Source organism: Nicotiana sylvestris, chromosome 12 (genome assembly GCF_000393655.2).
Source record: "Nicotiana sylvestris chromosome 12, ASM39365v2, whole genome shotgun sequence".
In the NCBI taxonomy this organism is placed as follows: Eukaryota; Viridiplantae; Streptophyta; class Magnoliopsida; order Solanales; family Solanaceae; genus Nicotiana; species Nicotiana sylvestris.
Genome location: NC_091068.1, coordinates 121,632,405 through 121,660,191, shown reverse-complemented (window position 1 = coordinate 121,660,191; position 27,787 = coordinate 121,632,405). Strand labels below are relative to the sequence as shown.

The following is a 27,787-nucleotide window of genomic DNA, read 5'->3' as shown; positions in this document are numbered from 1 at the left end:
TAGACTCGATCATCACAGAACGGGATGCCCTCGACCGGGAGTACACCGCATTGAAGTCCAGGTTGGAGGTAGCTTCAAACTAGTCCTCCGAAGCTGAGGATATGTTGGGCCAGTATAAGAACAACGTGGAGGTAGCCGAGGCCCCCATAATAACAAAGGCCGAGTACGTGAAGTGACTATCCTGGAGGGAGAACCTTGAGGGGAAGAGGTGAAGAGGCAAAGAGGCCAAGGCCAAAAAGAGATACAAACTCGAGGGTTTGGGCAGCGAGTCGGGCTCCGATGAAGACTAGGCGAAAAATGCCTTAGTTTATTTTTTGTTTTTCCTTGTACTTTTATTTATTTATTTTGGGGCCGATTCACATTACCTCTGCAAATACTTTTTGTCATATATATAAAAAAATTCCTTCGAATATATTATGTCACTTACTTTTCAGTATTTACTTTATGTTCGAGACTTTTAGCTTGTGTTTGAAATAAGCCAACGATGCCTTAACATAGAATTTAGCATAACTTAGACTGTTCGTTCCCCCAAAGTCAGATGAGGCCTGGGTTAAATAACAACTCCGAGTTGCTTTGACTTGGGAGGATCCAATAAAAAATGAAGTCTTTATTAGAATATTCAAATATTTTAACCGGACACGATTTTTCTTTACCGAAGGTGGCTCTTTTTATGGTCGGGTCTGAAGTAATCTTTTATAGATTAAAAAATGTGTAAGGACCTTACTTTTTAAGTAGGACTCGGACGTCTCCAAGTCGTTTTAAGTTGGTCGTAGCCTTTCGTGTTTAGGCCCTACCTAGTAGGCTCGGTGCCTCCTGGATTTGGTAGCCCGAATTGTCCAATCTTATTTTTGGGTAGCAGTCCCCGGTTCGGGGAGCCCCTTAGGCTTAAGGGTTTGAACCCACTATTTATTCTAGTAACTTAACGATAATATCGCCGGTGCAAATATGAACTAATGAAATATAGAAGGCAAACTTCTTTTATTATTTTGAATGTATAGTACATAATCGAAGGTACAAAAAGCGTTCTGCCATGGCAAGAATAAGCTACACGGGCACGGTTCGTTTGATTGTTTGACCCTTATAATCAATTCTAATATTCATGCCTTGGCTTTCAATTACAAATAAAAATGCCTTTTAAGTTTTCGAACTCAGGACCTTGACTTAGGGTGTGATGACCCCCTTGTATTCGAGACTGAACTTGTGAGGGCTCAAATATTATTGGTCCGATACTGGTGATCCACGGTCCCGACCTCAGGCTGGTCTTCAAAACTAGGATAGCACGTTTTACTATTGCCTCGTTAAAAACTTGCCATAAAACCCACTTCAGGGAAACCAAGGGAAAAAGAGTGCAACATGTGCTTTCAGACCTAATTCTCATATTTGACCTCGATTGAATAACTGCACGGGTTTGTTTAAAGCGTAATAAACTACAAAGGAAATTGTATTCATACCTTAGCAGTAGTACCATTTTAAGTGTGCCACATTCCAGTTGTTAGATAGTTGTACACCGATCCCTGACTCGAGCTTATATTTTCCTAGTTATGCCGGTGACTCTATATGGCCCTTCCCTGTTCGGGCCTAGTTTCCTGTCGTTTGGGTTCTTGGTATGCAGCGTAACTTTCCTTAATACCAAGTCCCCGACCTGGAAGTGTCGAAGGTTTACCTTTCGATTGTAGTATCTCCCCATTTGTTGTTTTTGGGCTGCTAACCAGACTAGGGCGGTTTCTCACCTTTCGTCCGATAAGTCTAAGCTCGTGGCCATAGCATCGTCATTTGACGTCTCTGTAGCGTATTGGAACCTTAGGCTCGGTTCTCCCACTTTGACCGAAATCAAAGCTTTCACGCCGTAGACTAAAGAGAGTTGTGTTGCACCGATGCTTGACTTTGAAGTCGTTCGATATGCCCACAAGACCTCGGGCAAAATTTCTTTCCATTTTCCTTTTGAGTTGGTCAATCTCTTCTTCAGGTTTTGGAGTATGTCTTTGTTTGTTGATTCCGCTTGACCGTTCCCACTAGGGTGGTAGGCTATTGACAAGATCTTTTTAATTTTGTGGTCTTTAAGGAATTCACTAACTTTGTCGCCGATGAACTGCCTCCCGTTGTTGCAAGTGATCTCGGCTGGTATCCCAAACCGGCATATTATATGATCCCAAATGAAGTCAATGGCCTCTTTATCCTGAACCTTCTCGAACACCTGTGCTTCGACCCACTTGGAGAAAAAATCGGTCATGAGTAACACGAATGAACTATGAACAATACACGAATTAACTTTTATTGCTTTGATATGCTTCCAACAGTGAGATCAAAATGAAAAGGTTATCCCCTTTACATAGTAGGGGAATTTCAATCCTAGTACAAGTCTAAATAAGATTAAAAAAATCTTCTCCTTCCAGTAAACGTTGATCTGCAGTTGATACCAGGCGAGATATGTGCCGTAACATCCAGTTGATGGCAGATATTACAGCTTTCTACTTATCGTGTCTAACTGTCTTTCCCTTAGTCTCGACCCTTCACTCTGTTCGGGCCCGATGCTCAGTTGTATCCTGTCCCAGGAGCATCATTCGTCTTCCCCGGGCTCTGAGACGTGGAACCCCTCGGTTCTACTCGAGGTCATGTCAGATCGTGCTTCCCTCTTGTTTCTTTACTGGAAAATCGGAGCTAATTTTATCCCCAATTTTACCCAAACACAGTAATATTTCTTATTCTATGCCCCACTAAATTTTTATGGACACTATTATGCAAAAAAAGAAAAATGCAAAATAAATGCATCCAAGTGTATGGCCTAATACTCAATGAAGTGGATTGAGAACCATGAGGTATTAGGTTCGCATCCCAACAGAAACAAGAATATGGGCGATTTTTTCCATCTGCCTAAACCCTGGTAGATAGAGTTATCCGATATCTATGCTGGTGAGAGATAGCAGGTACTATGTGGAATTAGTCGAGGTGCGGGTAAACTGATCTAGACGCCACGATTATATAAAGAAAGTGCGAAACGAATTATTCTATGTTTCAAAACTAACCAGGGTTTGTTTTAACATATTACTACTTTTTAAGCTTGCTGACGTAGTTTGGTATTATAGTTAACCTTTTGTCAATATTTTACTTGTATGCCAAGTATGTTCTGAATGTTACAGGGGTAAGGTTCAGAAAGCAACCGAGTAGATATTTAGCAATCCTAATTTTAAAAGAAAGAGATTTTTACCTAGCTATACTATAATAGAAACCTATTTACTATCTTTATTTAGGTTCCTTATTAATTACTTTACGGAAAAGGTTCAAAAATACGCATGAACTATTATTTTTGGATTAAAAATACCCTTCTTCCATCTATTGGATTAAAAAAGCCCATAACGTTTTTTCCGTGTGTTAAAACTGCCCTTCAGCTTAACAGAGCTGATGTGGGTCTTTAAATGATTTACGTGGCATAGTGTTATTGGTCCAGCTAGATTAACTTAACCCATCTTATAATCCGACCTATAATATAATACCCGACCCAAATGGTTAATACCCGAATACTAATTAAACTAAAACCCACCCACATTACTCATTCTTCTTCGTACAGCTAGGGCTCCAAAGTTCCTGCCTTTTTATTCCTCTTCTTTCTTCTTCCTCTTCAATATTCCCTCTTCTTTCTTCCATTTATCCTTTGTATTTTATATACCTAGATTTACTAGTTTTATACAAAACCATAAAAAGGAGGAAATGGAACATACCTTAAATATTGGGTATCAGTTACACATAATCCCCTACTTTTAAGATACTCTTCCTTTTTCCAAGAAAAACTATATCTGTCTTTGTACTTACCCAAAATCATTACATTTATTTGTACTTACCCAAAATTATCACAGTAAGCAATCCATTGAACCCCAATATCATCACCTCCCTTTGTACTTACCCACAATAAGAGACCCATTGATACTCATAATCTATCTAACCCAAAAATCCCGCTTACTCACTCCTCTTCCACTATTATCCCCCCAAAATTGCAGATTCTTTCCTCTTCCAAAGCTGTTGATATACGATTTCTCTCTTTAATCGTCCAAAATCTCTTTCTTATTTATACAATACAGAAGAAATTCGAAGATTTGCTCTACAATAAAGTTGTGGGTAAGCTTCACTCTACATTAAAGTTGGTTTTAGGTTGAATTTCATAATGAAACTCGAGGAAGATGAAGTTTCGAAATTGTATTACAATTGTATGATAAAGGTATCATAATTGTATCTGAGTTGTATTTGATACATCAATACCTAAGACAATTCTGATACAATACTAATACTATTAAATACAATATTATATTATAATTTAAGTCTAGAGTTGGTTTTAGGTGGATGTTTTAAATTGAAACTTAAAAAAGATGAAGATCAAAGTTGTATCATAATTTAGAATTGTATCGCAGTTTGTATTGTGATAAATGTTATATACAATTGTGATACAAGTATGATACAATTATGTTTTACGTATTGATGTATCTGATACAATTTAAATACAATTATGATACATTTATCATACAATTCCTAAATATTTCTTCATTTTCAGTGTTGTCCGGTCTCCCAGCAAAAGAACGATGCAATTGATGATTTAATAATATAAAATTGTCGGCAATGGTGGGAATAGAGAAGATGAAGATTCTGGGTGTAGATTAAAGAATTTTGTTGTAAGAAAAGGAGAGAGAAGAGGAGAGGGGAAAAAAAGGAAATGATATAATTGAATCCCTTAATTGAATGCACTAATAATGGGGAGAGAGCCTTTTAAGGAGCAATCTACACAATTTGTAAGAAAAATCTAGATACTTATTAAAAACTACAAAACATAGAGAACATTGGTAAATAAGTTTCTAATATAGTATAATTAGGTAAAAGTCCCTAAAAGAAAACTAGCAAAAATAAACTTTCTCAATCTACCTTCTTCTTGAACTGGGCTTTTGTTAAAGTAGAATCCCATATTTCTGTAAAAATAGCACGGTATAGCCAGTTTTCGGACTGGTCATTCAAAAATAGCAGCGTTTACCAAGTCAATGAAAAATAGCCACTATTTTGCTGCAACAGAGACCGGTTCAGCATAATATACTGGAGTTCGGTGCACCTGTGTACGAACTCCAGTATATTATGCTGGACCGGTATACTTTGCTGGCTCCAGTATAATATACTGGAGACTGGAGTACCGGTACTCCAAACTCCAGTATATTATGCTGGACCGGTATACTTGCTGGAACTCCAGTATATTATGCTGGAGTTCTAGTGTACTTATGCTGGAACTCCATCATATTATGCTGGAGTTCCAGCATACTTATCCTGGAACTCCAGTATAATATGCTAGATTTCAAGTATACTTATGCTAGAACTCCAGCATAATATACTTGTCACGATCCTGGTTCACCCTCCGTGAACCATCGTGACGGCACCTAGTCTCTACGACTAGGTAAGCCTAACTTTGCGGACGTAAAACAATGTAAAAACAGAAATAAAGCAATAACAATGCGTAAATGTGCCGCTCGACATACATCATGTTTAACTCTCAACACCAAACATAAATCCAAGACCCGGAAACGTATGAATCACAAGCTAAGAAAAGAAATACTACATAGCTCTAACTCCGGAATTTCTAATAATGAACAGAAAAGTACATAAGGGCTAAATACTACAGGCAGGAATAGAAAGGGACTCCTTGGTCTGCGGACGCGGCAGATGTACATCGGAGTCTCTAAGCAGTCGCCTCTCTCAAAGGTAGTAGGCTTGATCAGCGGTACCTGGATCTGCACATGAAAAAAAATATGCACAGAAGGGGCATGAGTACACCACAACGGTACTCAGTAAGTGCCAAGCCTAACCTCGGTTAGGTAGTGACGAGGAAGGTCAGAGCCCTGCTGAGATTAAATAAATATAGAGAATATGAGACATGACAGTACAAGATAAGCAGTACAGTTGAAAATCTACAGTAAGAATCTACATAGGGTAATAAGGAGTACAATAACGGAAACAGAAATAATGGCAAACACCAGGAAGTACCACTCATAACAAGGATGATAACCGGGGATCTCTCAGTATCCCGAGGATCTCTTAGTACCCTCAATATATGCAGGGATATCTTATTATCCCGAGGATCTCTCGGTATCCTCAATGTATGCTAGGGATCTCTTTGTTACAACCCATGTTTTGGTACGTGAAAGTACGTCGTAAGTCCGTTGATGTAAGCTCAGAAATGAGATCCTCTTGGAAAGTATATAAAGTGATTTTACGTCCCATATTTTTTTTCAAGCCTTTGAGAGTTAATATTCAAGGATAAATGTTTATAAGGGTACATGTTATTACACCCCGTACTTTAGACGTTACTATCATTATAGGATTATCTAATGTAAACTCAAAAAGGATGAAATCTTTCTACAAGGATAAGAAAGGTTTGCCGAAGTGTTAAGTAAGTTAAGATGAATATGAGACTTGTTAACCATGATTTAAATGATTTTAAAGCCATGATATGACTATATATGATGTTTGTACATGAAGTATAAAGTTTGAGAAAAATCGGATTTAAGTTGCGGAAAAACCGACTAAAGATTTGCCTTGTAATGGAGCTTATTGAGTAATAAATTTCGTGTTCTATATGAGGTCTTTTTGGGACATATTATATACCAAATTGAAGGTCTTGAAATGTATTTTCCAACGCTCTTAACCATTTTTTCATACGACATCCGGATAAAAAGATATAAGTATTTGAAAAAGGGCCAATGAGATGGTGCCAAGTAGCACCTTTTGACTTTTCAACCAAAATGGATATTTATCTTCCTATGTCGTCTCTTTCTTCATAATTCCAGAGAGCTCGACCAAATAATACCCCTAACCTCACCCTTAAGCTTTCCACAAGGTTATCCAACAAGATTATCGTCCGAGGCACGAAATCACGAAGCAATAACACTAGAACGATCCCCACGACGTAAGTATCACTATATAACCTTTCTTTTTCTTTGTAGTTTCAGTTTTGGAAGGTATTTTGAGGTTAATAAAAATGCCTAATTTCTGGTTTCAGGCTCTTAAACATCAAGGAAGATTGATGAATTTATTTCATAATAGTTAGAAATCACGGGACGGTGATCGGAAGCCGTGAGTTCGAGTTATTTGATTTGTAATGGACTATTTTGTGGGCTGTTTCGTGTAGCTTTTGGTCTATATATTTTGCTGCTATTTAATGGAGTTTTTGGAGGATAAATGGTGTGGATAAACACCACATAATGGCAAAATTATGGATTAGTCATTCTTTGTAATATTTTCGGGGTGTTGGACACTACTATAGTTGTCGTTTTTGGTATGAATTGATTGGGTGTGTTGGGCTGTTGTAAGCTAAATATAATATTGATTTCGACTTGCATCTACTGTATGGGGTAATTATATTGTGTTCCTATAGGTTCTTACGGTTATCTTGGCATTGGTTAAGTTAAATGGATGAACTAGACATGAACTATTGAATAAAGTTGCTAATTAAGAATAATTGGAGTTGTGGATCATTTTCTTTGTTATGGATATATGGTATAAGGCTGGAATTATTGATGAATGACTTCATTATCATGTTAATGATACTATTAAGTTAAAGTAAAAAGTCTATAAGGGATGATATGGGGTATACGAATTTCAATTGGAGCTTGTCGCTCGTCGTAAAATAGTTATGACTTGTTGTTGTTTTATGGTGTTTTGTTATTGATAATTATGTATTGATGGATTTCTCTGGTAATTGTTGTTGGTATATATGGAGGAGGCTCTTGTTATAGGGGAGATGATGCCCGGATTTATATAAACGAGCTACAAGTTTAAGTTGCAGACTTAGCCTTTATTCAACACTGATTTTGAATCTCCTTATGCAAAGGTAGATTGAGTTGAGTTGTTTGAAGAGTAGCTTGGGAGGTATTAAGGACTCACCATGGTTAAGGTATGTTAAGGCACTTCCTTATTTCTTTTGGCATAATCTAAAGTGAAATGAATACGCTATTTCATAATGGATCTACTCTTAGAAACTAAGGTTGCTCATGTTGTTATTTCCTTATAAAGTTATTTTAAGCAATTATGTATGATCCTTGAATCCTATAGAAGCTCATATTGATGGTATGATGTCCATAATATTAATCGAAGGTGCAACCACCTTAAGTCACTCCAAAAGGTTTAGAACATGATTCCATGAGTCTAGCATGCATTATATATGACATCTATTTTACTCTACTGAGCCGCGCTATAGTAGGCCGGGTATGACACCTATTGTGCAACCACTGATCAGTTGGATTTACCGAGCTCCACGTAGCCGGGTACGATTTTACCGAGCCTTATGATGGTCGGGTACGCTTTTACCGAGTCCTCTTTGAGGCTGGGTACGATATGATGATGATGATGCCCACAGAGGCTTATGTTTTTAAAGTTTATGTATATATATGCATTATGCATTTCATGTCAGTAGCCCCTAGAGGCACTCATATATTACAGGTTGTATCTCCTCTATCCCTCTTTACATTAATGTTCTTGTTTATGCTTTCCTGCCTTACATACTCAGTACTTTATTTGTATTGACGTCCCTTTTGCCTGGGGATGCTGTGTTTCATGCCCGCAGGTCCCGATTGATAGGTTGAAAGTCTTTCTAGTAGGCTATCAGCTCAGCGGATGTGTTGGTGCACTCCACTTGCTCCGGAGTTGCCTATTTGGTCAGTATACTTTGGATATGTATTGACTGGTATGGCGGTCTCTGTCCTGACCTTTATGATTTTATGTACTCTTAGAGGCTTGTAGACAGATGTTAGGTTTATGGATACTTGTATGGCCTTGTTGGCCCATGTGTTGAGTTTACAAATGGTCATGTCTGCCTTATAGGCCCGTATGTCACATGTATAAGTTTGTATATCATGTTGGGTCGTCATATGTTGAGTATTCCCTTACGTTTTATTCTTGTTATCTCATGATGGGTTTCTGGCTCATTTACTCAAGATAGTATAATAAGAAAGATATGTTATGTTGGTACTCGGTTGCGTTAGGCACCGGGTGCTCGTCACGGCCCTTCGGTTTGGGTCGTGACACTCTTGGTATCAGAGCAGTTCTGTCCTAGGGAGTCTACAAGCCGTGTCTAGTAGAGTCTTGTTTATGGGTGTGTTGTGCACCACACTTATAAGCAGGAGGCTACATGGCATTTAAGACTGTCACTCTTTCTTCTTATCTAGATCGTGTGATAGAGCTCAGTTGTAAGAATTCAAACTCCTAAACTTTGTTTTATTCATAATACAGTTATACCTACATCCAGAAATATAGTTGGTAAGAGATTGAATTTTGATGTGAAAAAGTTGAGTCAGAGGAACTCGATTTTGCATCATGCTTATGATGACTAAATATGAGGTCTTCAGCAGATCATATGTGTACTAAGATGTGTAAGCTTCTTGATAAAGAGTCATAAGGCAAGAATATATATCCACTCATATGGTAAAAAGGAATAAGCGAATCGAAAAGTAGACACAAGTTTCAGCGAGTAAAACAAGCAAGATGACGAAGTGTACGAGGTACCTAGTTAATGAAGATTATTAGTATTTACAATTCAGGTAGAGAAATGTAAGTACTGGTGTTACCTTCAATATTAACGGTGATATATACAATTGACCACACCCATCTCAGTTGTGTCTTATGGGAGCTAACAAATATAGTTTAAAAGAAGAAGGTGATATCAAGATTCAATTCGGGTTAGAGTAACCAAAAATTATGGATGGATTGTTATCATTCACTAATGTATCCGAAGGATAGTGCAAATGTAGTAATAGATCTCCTTGTGAGACACATAGATGGTGAACTTTAGAATAGTACAATCAGATATGAATACTAGAATATTCAGAAATTTCAGAAGATAGGTAGTGGAATCCTAGAAGGGAAAAATATTTCCCTTAGTATGACTCCAGCCCCGAGTAAATAAAAGGGGAAGAATGTTAGGCATTCCGAAGATCCAGTGAGATAAAGCAAGGGGAGCTAAAAGTGAAAGAACATTTTGTTCAAGTTTCAGAATAAAGTGATAGACAAAAATATTATCCGTAGAATAAGAAGAGAGTAAATGAAGCATCATGAGTAAGATATGATGTATGAGTGATAACAGTAAATCAAAATATGACACGATGATAGAGTCTATAGTCGAGTGAAGGAAAATACAAGAGGTGACAGGCCTTGAGGCAATAAATGAGTATAGGCCATAAAGCCATATCCTTATTTCGAGAATGAGTTGGTGACTTCAACGTGATTACCAGGAGGAAAGGTTAGACCCCAGAGTAGTAGAAGTTAGTATGGGCTGGTGAACAAGATAAACTGAACATGAATTAGGGACTGAAGGATTTTATAATAGTTGATATCATGTGAATTTCAGAGATAACATTCCGACAATAATAAAATGGACAACAAAAGAATAACCTTTAAGGTTCATTTAGGAAGATGCTTCCCTAAAGCAAGCATGTGGAGCAAAGTTAACCTTAAGGGACTAAGTGTGCCAGTTATATTAAGTGTCACCCTTGTGCGTAATAAATTCAATTATCCCTGGTATAGAGAGGTTACCGCAAGGCAAGTAAGATGTTAGTGAAGATGTGGAAAAAATACCAAGATGAAGAGGTAACTATGGAATAGTAAATGAGGAACCGGTAAAAGGGTGAAAGGAATGAGATTGCATCTATTCAAATCCTATAGATATGATATGACTCTTGAACATTATGCAAGCATGACGCTGGAGAGAAGCGATAAGGGTTATGCACCCGATGATATTGATAAATAAGTGCAAATGAACACTTGATACATAAGGAGCCGGTGCGAGAGGTAACTTAAGACAAAATAAATAACTAAAGGGAGATTACGCGGAATATAGATATGAGATTGGATCAATGAGTAGTTTGTAGTTGATTCAGGAAGAGCCTAGTTATGGCTAGATAAGAGGGTATAAGCAAATCAACAGATCATGCAAGATAAATGTAGTGAATCATAATCTAGTAAATTCAGTCTCGCAGATATGATGTCGTAACCTTGAGAAATATTCAGATAGGAGTTGAGTTACTAAAGGTACCGTATAAGTGTTACGGGAATAATGGAGAGTGCCACTAAGGAGACAATCAACATCTGAGTTTAGAAGTAACCCTACGAGCACAAGGGCACGAAAGTATATAACTAAGGATATTTGTAGGCGAGTAAGAACATCAAAAATTCCTTCGGGTATACAGTATAATAAGATCGTAACTTTATAAGATCTAGAAGGTCTCCTTAAGTACTACAAAGAAAGACTAGCTGAGGAAATAAGGAAGAAGGTTTCAACTTAAGCATAACGATATAGAGAAGAAATGGTCTTGTAACAACAGTCTCGCTACAATATGGTATACACTCCATAAGAAAGTGGCACCTATCGTGACTAATGAACAGGAAGTAAAAAGTGATATTTGAGCTCATATGAGTTATAGGAAATTCTAGTATTGGTGGGCAATAAGATAATCCAAGTATTCATGCAACAAGTGGCATAACGACCAGGAAAAGTGATTGTTTACATTTAAAGAACGCTGAGAAGGCACGAAAAGAATTATTCAATCAATGATCCAGAGTTAATTACATTGTGAATGCACTTAAGACTTCAGAGTTATATCCATGCAGCATATATGTTGACATTCATATAGCTATAAGAGACTCTGTTATAAGTTAAAAGAAAGAATTAAGTCCACGTCACCTATAAAGGCTTGAATTGTTAGAAGATTATATCATGGATGCTACATAGAGTCCATGAAAGGCTAATGTAATAGCTAATACCCTAAGCTGAAGATTAGAAGATAGCCTAAGCTTAATTAAAGGCTGAGAAGGAAGAGGAAGCTCGAAAGTTATATCATGAGTCCAATTATTAGACCCAGACGATTATAGAAATCGTGACTCAAACCATAGCATGAGCACTTTTAATAGCAGAGGTATAAGAGAGATAGTACAACAATCATATTCTATAAAAGCTCTACGACAAAGCAATTAGAAGAGTACCAGCCTCATAAGACGTTAATACGAAGCTCCCACCGGATTGTGTATGCACCAGGGTTGCAAGTAATATAGTAGAGCTTTAAGGTATGGATGTGAATTCCACCAATGTAGAAGGGAGGTTATGAAATCGGTAGAAGATACGGTGCAAGATTTAAAGGTAAGTATGGTAAATGTGAGTGAGAAGGTGATAATAATAGGCAAGGTCTCAAGATTAAACCCGTCAAAACAAGAGGGCTGATGCTCTCCATGAGCTATAGAAAGCTCGGTACACTCTGAATGAACTCCGAGGAGTCTAAGAAAAGGAGCAATTAGAAGAAATGGAATACTGCCCTGGTAGTAGAATAAGGATGTAATTGTAATAGTTAAGAGAATGACGTTTGGGTCTTCGATTGAGTAATGATTTAAAGAAAAAGGATTTTATGGATGGCATGGTATTATAATGCCCCCCCTAAGATGAATACATTGGGATGTTATGAAAATGCAGTTATTGAAGTATAGTATCGTCCGTAGGTGCATCAAGAAAATCACTTTAGATGTTTCCCGATAAGATGCGAGCCTTAGTGACAATGTATTACATCCGAGGTGATGGTTGGAGTTAGTGAAAGACTATGATGTTTATATTTTATATCATCCATGGAAGGCGAATGTAGTAGTCAACTCCCTCAATCGTAGATCTATGTTTAGCGTATCATATTTACAGGCATAAAAGAGTGAGATAGCTTGTGAGATTCATCTGCTAGCTAATCTTGGAATTCGATTACTAGATGCAGGTGGTACCAGAGTTACTACTTAGGACATGGAAATCTCCTCTTTAGTAACTGAACTGAAGGAATGCTAGTATGAAGATCATGTGCTAGACCGTTAAAAAGATACAACCCCTCAAAAGGAGAAGACACTATTTGAGATTACAAGAGATGGAGTCCTCAAATATCGAGGCCGATTATATGTTCCTAATGTGGCAGGGTCGCACCAGCAGGTTATGGGACAAGCAATAAGAAAGTAACCTAGAGTTGTGTAGCATACCCCAGTAATAATACCAAGGCTATGAAACGAAATATAGCAATAGTCGTACATTCAGCAAAGTACCAAGCGAAGAGCTTAAATATACCTATATATGCCCAGAGGGACATCATGTCTTAGTTCTATATATGTATTCACAAAGTGAAGTCAAGAGATTGGCAAAAAGCTGGAGGGAAAAAAGGAGAGAAGAGTCGTGAATAAAAGGACATAGTCATATAGGATACATCATAGAAAGTAGTCGAAGTTACGATATTGGAAGAACTCCGGCCATAATTCTCGAGGTGAGAATAGTACTAAAGGGGTAAATGCCTTGGTTTTTAAATTTATCCACAGAACAATTGTCTAGACAACAAAGGACAATATTAAAGTATTCATAAGAGCCACATGGTATGAGAATGAGAAGTGCATCAGTCAACATTCGAGGACGAATGTTCCAAAGGGGGGAATAATGTTACAACCCATGTTTTGGTACGTGAAAGTACGTCGTAAGTCCGTTGATGTAAGCTCAGAAATGAGATCCTCTTGGAAAGTATATAAAGTGATTTTACGTCCCATATTTTTTTTCAAGCCTTTGAGAGTTAATATTCAAGGATAAATGTTTATAAGAGTACATGTTATTACCCCGTACTTTAGACGTTACTATCATTATAGGATTATCTAATGTAAACTCAAAAAGGATGAAATCTTTCTACAAGGATAAGAAAGGTTTGCCGAAGTGTTAAGTAAGTTAAGATGAATATGAGACTTGTTAACCATGATTTAAATGATTTTAAATCCATGATATGACTATATATGATGTTTGTACATGAAGTATAAAGTTTGAGAAAAATCGGATTTAAGTTGCGGAAAAACCGACTAAAGATTTGCCTTGTAATGGAGCTTATTGAGTAATAAATTTCGTGTTCTATATGAGGTCTTTTTGGGACATATTATATACCAAATTGAAGGTCTTGAAATGTATTTTCCAACGCTCTTAACCATTTTTTCATACGACATCCGGATAAAAAGATATAAGTATTTGAAAAAGGGCCAATGAGATGGTGCCAAGTAGCACCTTTTGACTTTTCAACCAAAATGGATATTTATCTTCCTATGTCGTCTCTTTCTTCATAATTCCAGAGAGCTCGACCAAATAATACCCCTAACCTCACCCTTAAGCTTTCCACAAGGTTATCCAACAAGATTATCGTCCGAGGCACGAAATCACGAAGCAATAACACTAGAACGATCCCCACGACGTAAGTATCACTATATAACCTTTCTTTTTCTTTGTAGTTTCAGTTTTGGAAGGTATTTTGAGGTTAATAAAAATGCCTAATTTCTGGTTTCAGGCTCTTAAACATCAAGGAAGATTGATGAATTTATTTCATAATAGTTAGAAATCACGGGACGGTGATCGGAAGCCGTGAGTTCGAGTTATTTGATTTGTAATGGACTGTCTTGTGGGCTGTTTCGTGTAGCTTTTGGTCTATATATTTTGCTGCTATTTAATGGAGTTTTTGGAGGATAAATGGTGTGGAGAAACACCACGTAATGGCAAAATTATGGATTAGTCATTCTTTGTAATATTTTCGGGGTGTTGGACACTACTATAGTTGTCGTTTTTGGTATGAATTGATTGGGGTGTGTTGGACTGTTGTAAGCTAAATATAATATTGATTTCGACTTGCATCTACTGTATGGGGTAATTATATTGTGTTCCTATAGGTTATTACGGTTATCTTGGCATTGGTTAAGTTAAATGGATGAACTAGACATGAACTATTGAATAAAGTTGCTAATTAAGAATAATTGGAGTTGTGGATCATTTTCTTTGTTATGGATATATGGTATAAGGCTGGAATTATTGATGAATGACTTCATTATCATGTTAATGATACTATTAAGTTAAAGTAAAAAGTCTATAAGGGATGATATGGGGTATACGAATTTCAATTGGAGCTTGTCGCTCGTCGTAAAATAGTTATGACTTGTTGTTGTTTTATGGTGTTTTGTTATTGATAATTATGTATTGATGGATTTCTCTGGTAATTGTTGTTGGTATATATGGAGGAGGCTCTTGTTATAGGGGAGATGATGCCCGGATTTATATAAACGAGCTACAAGTTTAAGTTGCAGACTTAGCCTTTATTCAACACTGATTTTGAATCTCCTTATGCAAAGGTAGATTGAGTTGAGTTGTTTGAAGAGTAGCTTGGGAGGTATTAAGGACTCACCATGGTTAAGGTATGTTAAGGCACTTCCTTATTTCTTTTGGCATAATCTAAAGTGAAATGAATACGCTATTTCATAACGGATCTACTCTTAGAAACTAAGGTTGCTCATGTTGTTATTTCCTTATAAAGTTATTTTAAGCAATTATGTATGATCCTTGAATCCTATAGAAGCTCATATTGATGGTATGATGTCCATAATATTAATCGAAGGTGCAACCACCTTAAGTCACTCCAAAAGGTTTAGAACATGATTCCATGAGTCTAGCATGCATTATATATGACATCTATTTTACTCTACTGAGCCGCGCTATAGTAGGCCGGGTATGACACCTATTGTGCAACCACTGATCAGTTGGATTTACCGAGCTCCACGTAGCCGGGTACGATTTTACCGAGCCTTATGATGGCCGGGTACGCTTTTACCGAGTCCTCTTTGAGGCCGGGTACGATATGATGATGATGATGCCCACAGAGGCTTATGTTTTTAAAGTTTATGTATATATATGCATTATGCATTTCATGTCAGTAGCCCCTAGAGGCACTCATATATTACAGGTTGTATCTCCTCTATCCCTCTTTACATTAATGTTCTTGTTTATGCTTTCCTGCCTTACATACTCAGTACTTTATTTGTATTGACGTCCCTTTTGCCTGGGGACGCTGTGTTTCATGCTCGCAGGTCCCGATTGATAGGTTGAAAGTCTTCCTAGTAGGCTATCAGCTCAGCGGATGTGTTGGTGCACTCCACTTGCTCCGGAGTTGCCTATTTGGTCAGTATACTTTGGATATGTATTGACTGGTATGGCGGTCTCTGTCCTGACCTTTATGATTTTATGTACTCTTAGAGGCTTGTAGACAGATGTTAGGTTTATGGATACTTGTATGACCTTGTTGGCCCATGTGTTGAGTTTACAAATGGTCATGTCTGCCTTATAGGCCCGTATGTCACATGTATAAGTTTGTATATCATGTTGGGTCGTAATATGTTGAGTATTCCCTTACGTTTTATTCTTGTTATCTCATGATGGGTTTCTGGCTCATTTACTCAAGATAGTATAATAAGAAAGATATGTTATGTTGGTACTCGGTTGCGTTAGGCACCGGGTGCTCGTCACGGCCCTTCGGTTTGGGTCGTGACACTCTTGGTATCCTCAATATATGCTAGGTATCTCTTGGTATCCCGAGGATCTCTTGGTATCCTCAATAATGCTAGGGATCTCTTGGTATCCCGAGGATCTCTCAGTATCCTCAATGTATGCTAGGAATCTCTTGGTATCCCGAGGATCTCTTGGTATCCTCAATATATGATAGGGATCTCTTGGTATCCTCAATATATGTGCCAGAGATCTCTTGGTATCCCGCACCTTGGTTCAGATCATAAATACGTACAGGGGATCTCCCGGGATGCCGTCCCGTAGTCCCAAATTAAAAACACATAGAAGCAACACAAGAATACACAATTAAATGCAAAATTTCGTACCAATTAACAGTTAATTCTAGCATAACATGCTTCACGTAATGCAATTAAGGCAGTTTAAGCAGATAAGCAATTAAATCAACTAAACATACTTTTCTAAACTTTAACGGGCTAAATTCGCAAGTAGAATAAAGCAGGAAAAAAAGGAACTCAATTGAAATACTTAAAGTAAAACAGAATTTTTAACAATTAGCTCGAGTACGCACTCACCACCTCACGTACAAAGGCATCTCAATTACCAAATATATCATATCCTAAGGGGAAAGTCCCCCCCACAAGGTTAGACAAGCCACTTACCTCGAACCGGCTTCAAAATCAACTCGAAACCACACGTTTGCCACGAGTATCCGACTCCAAATGATCCAAATCTATTCAATTCAATTACATATCATAAATAACATCTCAACCAACTGGTTCTACGATTTAATTCAAAGTTAAGACACAAAATTAGGTAAAATGACCAAAATGCCCCTCAGGCCAACATCTCGAAATCGGGTGAAATTAACATTTTCAGAAACCTCGTACTCTCACGAGTCTAACCATATAAAAATCTCTCAAATCGGATGTCAACAACCCATTCAAAACTCAATAATTCGACCTAAGAAGTTTCTTCCAATTTTTAATCCCCAATACGAATTTAGATGATGAAATTAACTATAGATTGATGGAATATAACTAGAAAGGGGTAAAGAATCGTTACCCAATGATCTTCTCTTCAAATCCCTCTCAAAACCGCCCTTTCCTAAGCTCCAATTTGATTTTTCTAACTTTTGAAACTAAACCCTTGAATTTCATATTTCAGCCCAGTGATTTCCGCATCTGCGGTCCCGCTTCTACGGAACATTGGTCGGATCTGCGACTTTCATTAAATGGCACAGGAGCCACATCTGCGATACTACTTTCGCAGATGTGAAACCACATTTGCGGTGGAACTTCCGCATTTGCGGACATTGAAGGGACACCCAAATTCCGCTTATGCGGTCTCCAAAGCCGTATCTGCGGTCCTTAAACCGCAGATGCGAAAATACCAGAAGCAGCAAAAATCTACAACTCTTTAACTTTAAAATTCTTCCATCAACCATTCGAAATCACCCCGAGGCCTCCGGGACCTCAACCAAAAGCACCAATATCACCTAATACCTTATTCAAACTTGTACCAATCCTTAAAACACCTAAAACAACATCGGAAACTCGAATTAATCAAGGATTTAAGCCTAAGAACTCCAATTTTTCCTCAAAATACACTTTCGATAAAAAACCTAACCAAACCACGTCCGAATGACCTGAATTTTACACACACATCCCAAATGACATGACAGAACTACTACAACTTTCGGAATTCCATTCCGACCCTCGGATCAAAATCTCACTATCGAACCGTAAACTTCAAAAATTAAACTTTGGCATTTCAAGCCTAAATTAGCTACGGACCTCCAAAACACAATCCGAACACGCTCCTAACACCAAAATCACCTAACAGAGCTAACGGAACCATCAGATTTCCATTACGAGGCCGTCTTCACACTGTTCCGACTGCGATCAACTTTCCAACACTTAAGCTCTCATTTAGGGACTAAGTGTCCCAAAACTCTCCGAAACTCAAAACCGAACATCTCGGCGAATCGAATTAGCAGAATTAAACTTGGGGAAGCAGTTAATAGAGGATCGAGGTGTTAATTCTTAAAACGACCGGCCGGGTCGTCACAATACTGGCGTATTTTCCGGGTTTTGAATAGTATTTTCGCTCAGATTTATCTTTACATGAAAAGTGGCTAGATTTCGATTACTTTTGAAACTGAGCTATTTTTGAACGACCAATTGTAAATGTGGCTATTTTTGAATTTCCTCCCAAATCCGCTCCAACATGACCCGGTGGATAACTTCATCAACCGTCCATCTGAGAGCGTCTGACCAAAATTCAAATTCTCCTCTTCATCCCGCTCCTAATTTGAGTCTTCAGATCTCCCTAACACATACGGCTATTCTCTCTCTCTCTCACACACACAGTAGCACAAATAACACACACTTCCTTTAACAAATAAATCTATTTTCCCTCCGTTTAGTGCTTAAAAATGTCGAATCGCCACGAGAAGGAGAAAAGCGTAAACGTTCAAGTTCTGCTTCGTTGCAGGTACTTGTTTTGGTTTTGAAAAATTTGCCAATTACAATTAATATTAATCATTTAATACTCAATTCCTTACTTGTTAGAGTTCTGCATTCCTTTTGTTAATTGCATTTGATTTTTTTTTTTTAAATATGACTACAGGCCATTTAGCGAAGATGAAGTACGGAACAATGCTCCTCAAGTGGTGACTTGTAATGAGTACCAAAGAGAAGTAGCTGTTTCACAGAACATTGCTGGGAAGCACATAGATAGGGTTTTTATGTTCGATAAGGTAATTACTCACACCAAAAATGGTTAGCTTCCACTGTTGATTACGAAATATTTTTGCTTTTAAACCTAATTCATATATTGGGCTCAAATTTATTGCATCTTTTTCGAGCATCTATAATAATTCAAGTATCTAAAAATATGGATAACTAACTGAGATATCAACTAAACTCGAATTTCTTGTTTCCATATATTGTGTGTCCCCTCTTATGTTAAATAAAGGAATTGTTTGTTACTGATATCTCATTTTTTTGGTAGTATCCTAAAATTAGAGTTGAGTTCTGGCTTGACTGCTTGTCTGAAATATGTAGTATTTTTTTAGTCTTGGTCACGCTAGAAAGATGATGTCATCCCAGTTGTTTTATGTTTTGTGTAGAGAATTCCCCTACCCCCCTTCCTTGTGATGACAGTTTCTGTTATTATTAGAAAGTTGGATATTGTTCATAGTGCTAAAATATGGAGATGCCCTCCTAAAATACGCTTTACCAGAAAGCATTATCTGTTCTGATCCAAACTGCTGTAAACATTAGGGTCATGAGATGTTCGTTGTCAATTTTTGGCTATAATTTGGTTTCAGTTTTAAGTCATGGTGTTTCATGCTTCTATTATGTTCTGTTCTATTCAGGTTTTTGGCCCATCTGCTCAGCAAAGGGATCTTTATGATCAGGCAATTATCCCCATTGTCAATGAAGTTTTAGAGGGATTTAACTGTACTATTTTTGCTTATGGTCAAACTGGTACGGGGAAAACTTACACCATGGAAGGTGAATGTAAGAGGTCCAAGGTACCAGCCACGAGTCTTTTGCTTCGATTCTATAAAAGCTTATGTAATGGTTTTTGTTTCTAACTTGTGATTGTCTGATGTAACAGAGTGGACATAATGGTGAGCTTCCCCCAGGAGCAGGAGTTATACCTAGAGCAGTGAAGCAAATATTTGATATGCTGGAGAGTCAAAATGCAGAATATAGTGTGAAAGTCACTTTCTTAGAGTTGTACAATGAAGAGATCACTGACTTGTTAGCCCCTGAAGATTTATCAAAAGTTTCTGTAGAAGATAGGCAAAAGAAACAATTGCCACTTATGGAAGATGGTAAAGGTGGAGTTCTAGTGAGAGGGCTTGAAGAGGAAATTGTTACAAGTGCTAGCGAGATATTTACTTTACTTGAGAGGGGATCAGCAAAACGCCGGACTGCAGAAACCTTGCTGAATAAGCAATCAAGGTATGACTTTTTCTTGTTCTAGAATTCGTTGTTATTATTATTATTATGTTGCATTCAATCTGCTAGAAACAATTTTTTCTTTTCAGTCGTTCACATTCTCTTTTCTCCATAACAATACACATTAAGGAAGCAACCCCTGAAGGCGAAGAACTCATAAAATGTGGCAAGCTAAATTTAGTCGATTTGGCTGGTTCAGAAAACATTTCACGTTCTGGGGCTAGGGAGGTAATATATTTACTTATCTTCTACAGACTCTTTGAGAAGGTTGTTTCTTGATCTTGTTTGATCAAACACATACGTTTTATTTGTTCCTTATCTCTTTATAGTTCAGGCACTGTTGTCTAAATTATTTTTCCTCCTTTTGTTTTGCCATCCAGCTGTACTTGAAACTTCGTAATTCTATGTACTAACTCTCTGTCTCTATTATACCATTGTCAGGGTCGTGCAAGGGAAGCTGGAGAAATAAACAAAAGTCTGCTTACACTAGGAAGAGTAATCAGTGCTCTTGTTGAGCATCTTGGACATGTTCCTTACAGGTAGTTACTATTCCAGTCGTTTTCTCATTTACTTTTAGATCTGTCTATTGTTAAGCCACTTCTCTATGATGCTTTCTATGAAATTTAGGGATAGCAAACTCACACGTTTGCTCCGTGATTCATTGGGAGGAAGAACAAAAACCTGTATTATTGCCACAGTGTCACCTGCTGTTCACTGTCTGGAGGAGACCCTGAGTACGCTGGATTATGCCCACCGGGCTAAGAATATTAAGAATAAGCCTGAGGTAATATGCTTGAATAAGCAAACAGTTTCTTATTGGAATCATCTCATGATTCTTCCACTCTTAATTAGCTCAAAAACAAGTCAATAATTCTTTGATCGTTTGTACTGTTGGAATTCACATGCAATTTCTATGTCCATCTTTTGTTTGCATGAATGATTTATTTAATATGTTAAATTTCCATGAGTATCTTCCAAATGTAAATCATTGCATAGTGAGTCATGTTCTCGCTGCATTCCATTTGCCAGATGGTTTATGTGTCGTTTTTATCAATTAATGTTGCTTTTGTCATCTCCAGTTGAACACTCCTCATTTTATGGTTTAGTATAACAGCTTTAGGAAAGTGTTGAGCATGCCCACCTAGTGGTTTTGGGCTGAAATTCCTTTTTTGGAATGGAGCTGTTTCCCCAAAGTATTAATTTGCTTATTGAATATGCCATCTTCCTCTAAAGAATATAGACATATTTTCTGTTTGGATGAAAACAGTACAAACTAGATGGCCATACATTGAGATGTTTCATGTTCACTGGCATATAACTACATAGTGGATATGGTTTGTCAGGTTTTGACTTTTGCGTAAAGACTTCAGAGCTAATATGTAAAAAAGTTTGTTAATCAAAGTAAATTGATCAATTCGCTTGAGTAATCAAAGTTTCAGCATTTATTCACTTAATCTTTATGGGATGACTGCTTTATCTCTTTCAACCTCACCTTATCCAAATCTAATTTCCAGATAACCTCATAATGTTAATTAATTTGAACTATGAGAACTCAAATTTTTTGATTGTCCTTTGTCTCCATATCTTTTCTTTGGGTTAAATCTGTAGGTGAATCAAAAAATGATGAAATCCACCCTCATCAAGGATCTGTATGGCGAAATTGAAAGGCTAAAAGCAGGTGAGTGCTTTTATATTCGAGCCACTTGTGTTGTGAGATATATTCAAAGCATTTATCATTTTTTTTGTAGAAACTGGAGTAACAAATTGTTCATTTTTTTGTTCTTCTCATTTTCCAGAGGTGTATGCTGCTCGTGAAAAGAATGGTGTGTACATGCCAAAAGAGCGATATTATCAGGAGGAGAATGAGAGAAAGGTAGTGCATCTTTGTTTTTCCCACACTTTGTCTTGTTTTCTTCTATGAATGATAAAGGTAGTGCATCTTAGTTTTTGCCCATATTTTATTTTCCTTGCTGTCTATGAGTGATACTATATCATCAGCTGTTTAGTGTGCCTCTTTTGCCTATCATATCTTTCTGAGGATACTTCACAAGGTGCAGTGTGTCATATGTCTACATTCACTGTGTTTTACCGTTTTGAAATTTTCCTTGAGTAGTGAAATTATAGCTTCATTCAGTTTATTGTATGATTTTCCTGGTATTGAATTTTTGTCTCACTGTTCCTTTGAGAGCAATACTTATCTTTTCCATGTTTAGGCTATGGCAGATCAAATTGAACAAATGGGAATGGCCTTAGAAAACCAACTGAAGGTCTGCTTGCTGAAACTCTTGTAGTTGAGAAGTGTCTATCTGTTCGTTGTAGAATGAATGATTTGGATTTTGGTTTGTGACAATCAGCGAATTGAGGAGTTGCGAAGTAGATATGATCACCAGGTTCATCAGTGCTCAGATTTGACATGTAAACTTGATGCCACACAGGTGAGTTTCTAGCCTTTTATTCTATTATCATGTTTTGAAACCTGTTCAAAAGCTCTTATTATTGAAGGTTCTTGCAGAAACACTTGAGCCAAACTACCTCAATGTTGGCGAATGCTGAGGAAGAACTAAGACAATGTCGGTATACTCTCAAGGAGCAGGATTTTATTATCTGTGAACAGAAAAAAGCTGGTATAGTGATCTGACCTTTGGTTTTGAATGTAGCCTGGAATTAGGTCTTAATTTCTTATTGATATTTACAGAAAATGCCCTCGCTCAACAAGCATGTAGTTTACGAGCTCAGTTGGAGAAATCACTTCAAGACAACGCTTCATTATTTCTGAAACTTGGTAAGGCATCTATCACAATCTGCAGAATTGTAGAAATGATATGTTGGAATCTGTTACTATTTCCTTCTAATATGGTTTTTCTGCAGCCAGAGAAGACAAGTTGAGTGCTGATAATAGGTCAGTGGTGAACAACTTCCAAACTGACCTCGCGAAGCAACTTGGTTTTCTTTCTAACTCAGTGGCAACATCAGTGTGTCGACAAAATGAACACCTCCAGTGTGTTGAGAAATTGTGTCACAACTTTCTTGAATCACATGATAAGGTGACAACCATATTCCAGTGGCAAACTTTCCTTTTTCTATTTCCTTAATTATAAGATCTCTATTTGTTTGCTTTATTCTACTACTGATACTGGGCTTCACATTGTTTCTCTCCTAATTTTAGATTAGTTGAAGATCCAAATTTCATAAACTATTAATGCAAAAGGTTTTCTTGTAGGCTGTGGTAGATTTGAAGAGGAAAATTAGAGCTTCAAGTGCCTTGTATGTATCTCATTTAGAGGACATGCAAAATGTGGTGAGACTGCATAAAGCTAGTTCTACTGCTGCCCTGGAGGAGATTTCTGCTTTGGCTTCTTCTAATTCAATTTCCATAAAAGAAGTATGAAATGATGGTTTTGTTCCTCCTCTGCATGTGTTTCAGTTTTGGTTGTATTGTTCTGATCAATGCAGTTGTGGGATTGAACACTTACCTTTTCCCTTGCGTGAGCAGTTTTTAGATGCAGAAGGTGTGGAAGCAAATTCCCTATTTGATGAACTCCAAAACACTCTGTCAACTCACCAAGGAGAAATGGCACATTTTGCTGGCGAACTTCGTCAGGTTTCAAGTTTTACTTTACCTGTAGAGTCTGATTGATTGCCAACACTATATTGCACATAGAACTTAGTATTTCTTGACCTCTGGGAGAAGTTCTGCCTTTTATTTGTTCTTTTAGGTTTCTTTCATGTTTTAATTCTTAGATTTCTCATTGTGTAGAGATTTCATGATAGTACAGAGCATTTGACGAATATCTCTGAGACCATTCAAGGATTTTTTGATAAGCTTATGGAAGAATCAAAAAGACTTGAAAGACACGCATCAACAGTTGATGAGATCCAGACGAAGTGTATTGCCGAATTTGAGACGGCGTATGAGGTATACTTTTGAATTATACCCGAATAAATAAAAATTGTCTATACTGCGGCTGATGTTTTAGTTTGTTTCAGGAACAATCAAGAGCAGAAGCGGAGAAGCTTATTGCTGATATGACTACCTTGGTCTCCAATCACCTGCATCGCCAAAAAGAGCTGGTTCGTCTCTTTAATCTTGTGATCATTGTATGGTATCTCTTTCTTTGGGTTCCTCATAGTGTAGTTGACAGGTGGGTACAAGGCTTGTTGATCTTAGAGAAACTGTTTCCGGAAATAAGGCATTCTTGGATGGACATGTATCCTCTATGGAGGGCATTACAACAGTTGCAAAAAGAAAATGGCAGGATTATTCTATGCAAGCAGGCTGTGACACCAAAGAAAATGCTGATTTCTCAGCTGCTAAACACTGTCGGATGGAATTGCTTATGCAGAAGTGGTAAGAATCTGATCTTGCTATTATTTCGAGTTTCAGCTTTTTGTATTGTTTCAATAAATATTTGATCTCTATGAAATTTTCCCTTTCTAAAATTTCAGTCTGTTGTTTTTGTTTGGATCCCTTTCTTTGTCTCCTTTTTTTTTTCCTTCTTTCTATTATTTAGCTTCTCTTTGTTTCTGTATTTGTGTTACAATGCTTTTATTTTTCATATCCAGTGTAAGCACTGCTGAAACAGCTCATAAGCGGTGGCAAAGTACGAATGGATCAGTTAATGACATGGGCAGTCAACATGTCTTGACAGTGCATTCAGTTGTCAGGTTAGTTTCGAACACGCTTAATGACTGATTTCATTTATGTACTGGTAGTCTGGTAGTTATAAAGTTGGTGGAAGTCGAATGTATTGCCTTTTTTTTTAATGGATAAGAGCTACTGTCCGTCTGTTCTGAAGAGACTTGGTTAAAGCTACTTCAACATTTTATTTAGTTTTGATATTCTTAAGAAGATGATGAAAATCATAGTAGTAGTATTATTTCGACGTCGCCAAGCATCAGACGTCCAGTTTGATTTTGAAAGTGAGGATATTCTATTTAGGATGAGACTGTTTTTGTTTGTTGGTTTTGTTTTCTTCCCATTTTTACAAATAAATATCTATAAGCATCTTTGCTCAACTCTCCTGGATTTTCACATATCTTATATTTCTACAAACATTGGAGTGATAAGTTCTTAAAATTTTCAAGTATTCTAGAAGTTGAAGTTCCATTTCTGTGTCCGATAACACATCTAGCAAAAGATTCTCATGAGGAGATGGGATGTATTTTCTTCCTCAGTTCCTCTATGTGCTTGGTTGTCCATCTTGCTCAGTATCATTTCCCTGCGGTAAAAGATGTTCAATGAGTTTGTCAGTGATCCTGTGTTTAAGTTGGTTTTAAATGATGGCAGATGCTCAGAAATCAGAATTCAAATAAACTTGTATCTGGAAATTATGGGGTTACTTCGATGTTATTTTGGTACTTTAAATTATTTGTTGATAGTTGTCTTCTTGTAGACTTGTGAATTTGATTTCTTTAAATTTGAGAGAGGTGATTAATAAATTTGTAACATAAATATGTTAAAACATTTCTGTAACTCCAAAAAGGAAAATGTATCACATTAAGTGAGACAGGACTATACTGAACATCAAATATGCATTTACGAAACTTTCAGCTTATTGCCCAATATGAGCTTTTGCGGTTTCATTGTAGAGAAACTTGAGGACGTCATCGAATTTCCTTAGGACAATCTTTTAATATTTTTTGCTGGTGACAGGAATATATGTGACAGTAATGACCAACACATAACTGAATTTGACTCTTCAAAGGATGCTGCTGAAGAAGATGTAACAAGGAATAGTGAAGATGCCATTCAGTCTTTTGACGGTAAGTTTCCTATGTTATTCTTGTGCGTTCTCTCTTTTTCTCTCTCAAAATTTTAGTTTTCCCAATTCTGATTAAAGCTATCTCCTAGGGAATCTTTCTTTTGTCTTAACCAGTGTGTTCTGAGTATAATAGAGTTTGTATGAATTATGGGAAAGCCAACAGTTAGTACAATTACTAAAGGAGCATTTTATTGTAATAGCTACAGCTGCTGTTTGCATAACCTTTTTTCGGGTTTAAATCTAACACAGACTTGTCGGAGAAAGAGAGAGCTTCTATATCAGGCATTTTGGATACTGCTAATACTCATTCAGAGACCCTCGGAGTACTTGAGCACGATCACGCTACTCAGTGTACTTCCATAGAACAGAAGGCCCTGGAAACTTTTCAGCAGAAATATATGGTATGTTGATTGAGTATCATAATCCATTATTACATTTAGGAGCTACCATGTACATGTTGGCTTCTCCAATTCAAAAAATGTCTACTCTTCGTCTGTCAGTTTGTTTTCCTCTTGCTGAAAAGAACAGAAAAGCAAATGCTGCCATTTGCATCTTATATTGCCTTTTTGTTTACAAAATAAAACTGTATGAAATTTGTATTTGTTTTTCCCCATGGATCTTGGAGTTAGTTAACAAAAAGGACTTTTAATAGAGTTGTCTTTTACTTAATGACTCTCAGGATTACGAGCCAACTGGATCAACACCAATTAGGTCTGAGCCAGATGTTCCAAGCAAGGGGACTATTGAATCTTTACGCATGCCTATGGAAGCTCTTGTGGAGGAATTTCGGGAGAATAATTCTTCGGAGTCATTTCAAGTGAAGGAAGTAAAGCCATCACTAATCCCACGATCTCCTCTATTGCAGATTAACCAGTAGCAGATTGGTTTCTTTCTTGTGTGTAATCCTCTGATCTGTATCTGTAATTTCCCTGTGTACTTGTACTACCCTCAGCAGAAATACGAGTAATACTGTAAATGTAGCATATTGGTAATTAATACAGATAAAAGATACTAACTCCCACCTTGGGATTTAGACTGGCTGTAAGTGAGGAAAGCTTGATCATGGTTTTCGAAAATTTGGTTTAGTGAGAGGCATTTCTCTATTTATTGTAAAATGGCTCTTTGCTACTCAAGGAGTTGCAGTTCCATTTTGAAATAGGTCTGTAATGACATTTGGAGCTCAATGCCAGATGTGTTTATATTTTGCCATTCCAGTCATGTCTAAAGATGATGAAATCTTTGCAGAATAACAGTTTTTGCTTTCCATAGCACCTCTGCCTTGAGATAATATTTGGATTATGATGTTTGACGCTAGAAAATGTATCCAATATTTGGTAGAGTTGTTACTTGAATGATGAATCTTTGGATTATTATGTTTCTTATATGGGAAAACTTAGAATTTTGTCTCACAGTAGTTTGTTTTGCTCCCTTTTTCTACAAGATTGTACAGAAAAAGGTCACGTCAGCATGAAAGGGAATATAGTGGAAGACTTCTGTACATATCCTACACAATTTCTAAGTTGCAGAAATGCAGATTAAGGCATTTGGCCATAGCATTATGTTGGTTTTTACAGTAAATTACCAACAAATTTCAAATCACTCTTGCCAATCCAATAATTATGTACCTACATAAATAAATGATTCGGCATTAATGTAAACTGTGCTATTTTCATAAAATACTCTTGAGTAATAATAATTCACCTTTCACT

At 37.1% G+C, this 27,787-nt stretch overlaps 1 protein-coding gene across 4 annotated transcripts; it reads left to right on the top strand.

Annotated features, from left to right (window-relative positions):
* The first annotated feature begins 6,739 nt into the window (after positions 1–6,739).
* On the top strand, positions 6,740–27,292 carry LOC104225659 (kinesin-like protein KIN-5C). 4 transcript variants are annotated; one of them, XM_070165071.1, is made up of 27 exons: positions 6,740–6,931; positions 7,025–7,098; positions 7,856–7,918; positions 15,178–15,240; positions 15,910–16,000; positions 18,974–19,103; positions 19,725–19,883; positions 19,970–20,319; positions 20,406–20,544; positions 20,758–20,855; positions 20,944–21,100; positions 21,925–21,994; positions 22,113–22,189; positions 22,530–22,583; positions 22,671–22,751; positions 22,829–22,940; positions 23,012–23,098; positions 23,185–23,360; positions 23,537–23,698; positions 23,810–23,917; positions 24,074–24,232; positions 24,304–24,387; positions 24,459–24,664; positions 24,880–24,981; positions 25,970–26,079; positions 26,328–26,479; positions 26,758–27,292. In XM_070165071.1, exons 5-27 carry the CDS (start codon positions 15,960–15,962, stop codon positions 26,953–26,955), a joined length of 3,012 nt encoding a protein of 1,003 aa, XP_070021172.1. In that variant the 5' UTR covers positions 6,740–6,931; positions 7,025–7,098; positions 7,856–7,918; positions 15,178–15,240; positions 15,910–15,959; the 3' UTR covers positions 26,956–27,292. The 4 variants fall into 4 exon arrangements, with proteins under 4 accessions (XP_070021172.1, XP_070021170.1, XP_070021171.1 ...); XM_070165069.1 differs by lacking the exons at positions 6,740–6,931; positions 7,025–7,098; positions 7,856–7,918 and adding exons at positions 14,038–14,252; positions 14,346–14,419 and having other exon boundaries at positions 15,182–15,240; XM_070165070.1 differs by lacking the exons at positions 6,740–6,931; positions 7,025–7,098; positions 7,856–7,918 and adding exons at positions 14,038–14,252; positions 14,346–14,419.
* The last annotated feature ends 495 nt before the right edge of the window (positions 27,293–27,787 follow it).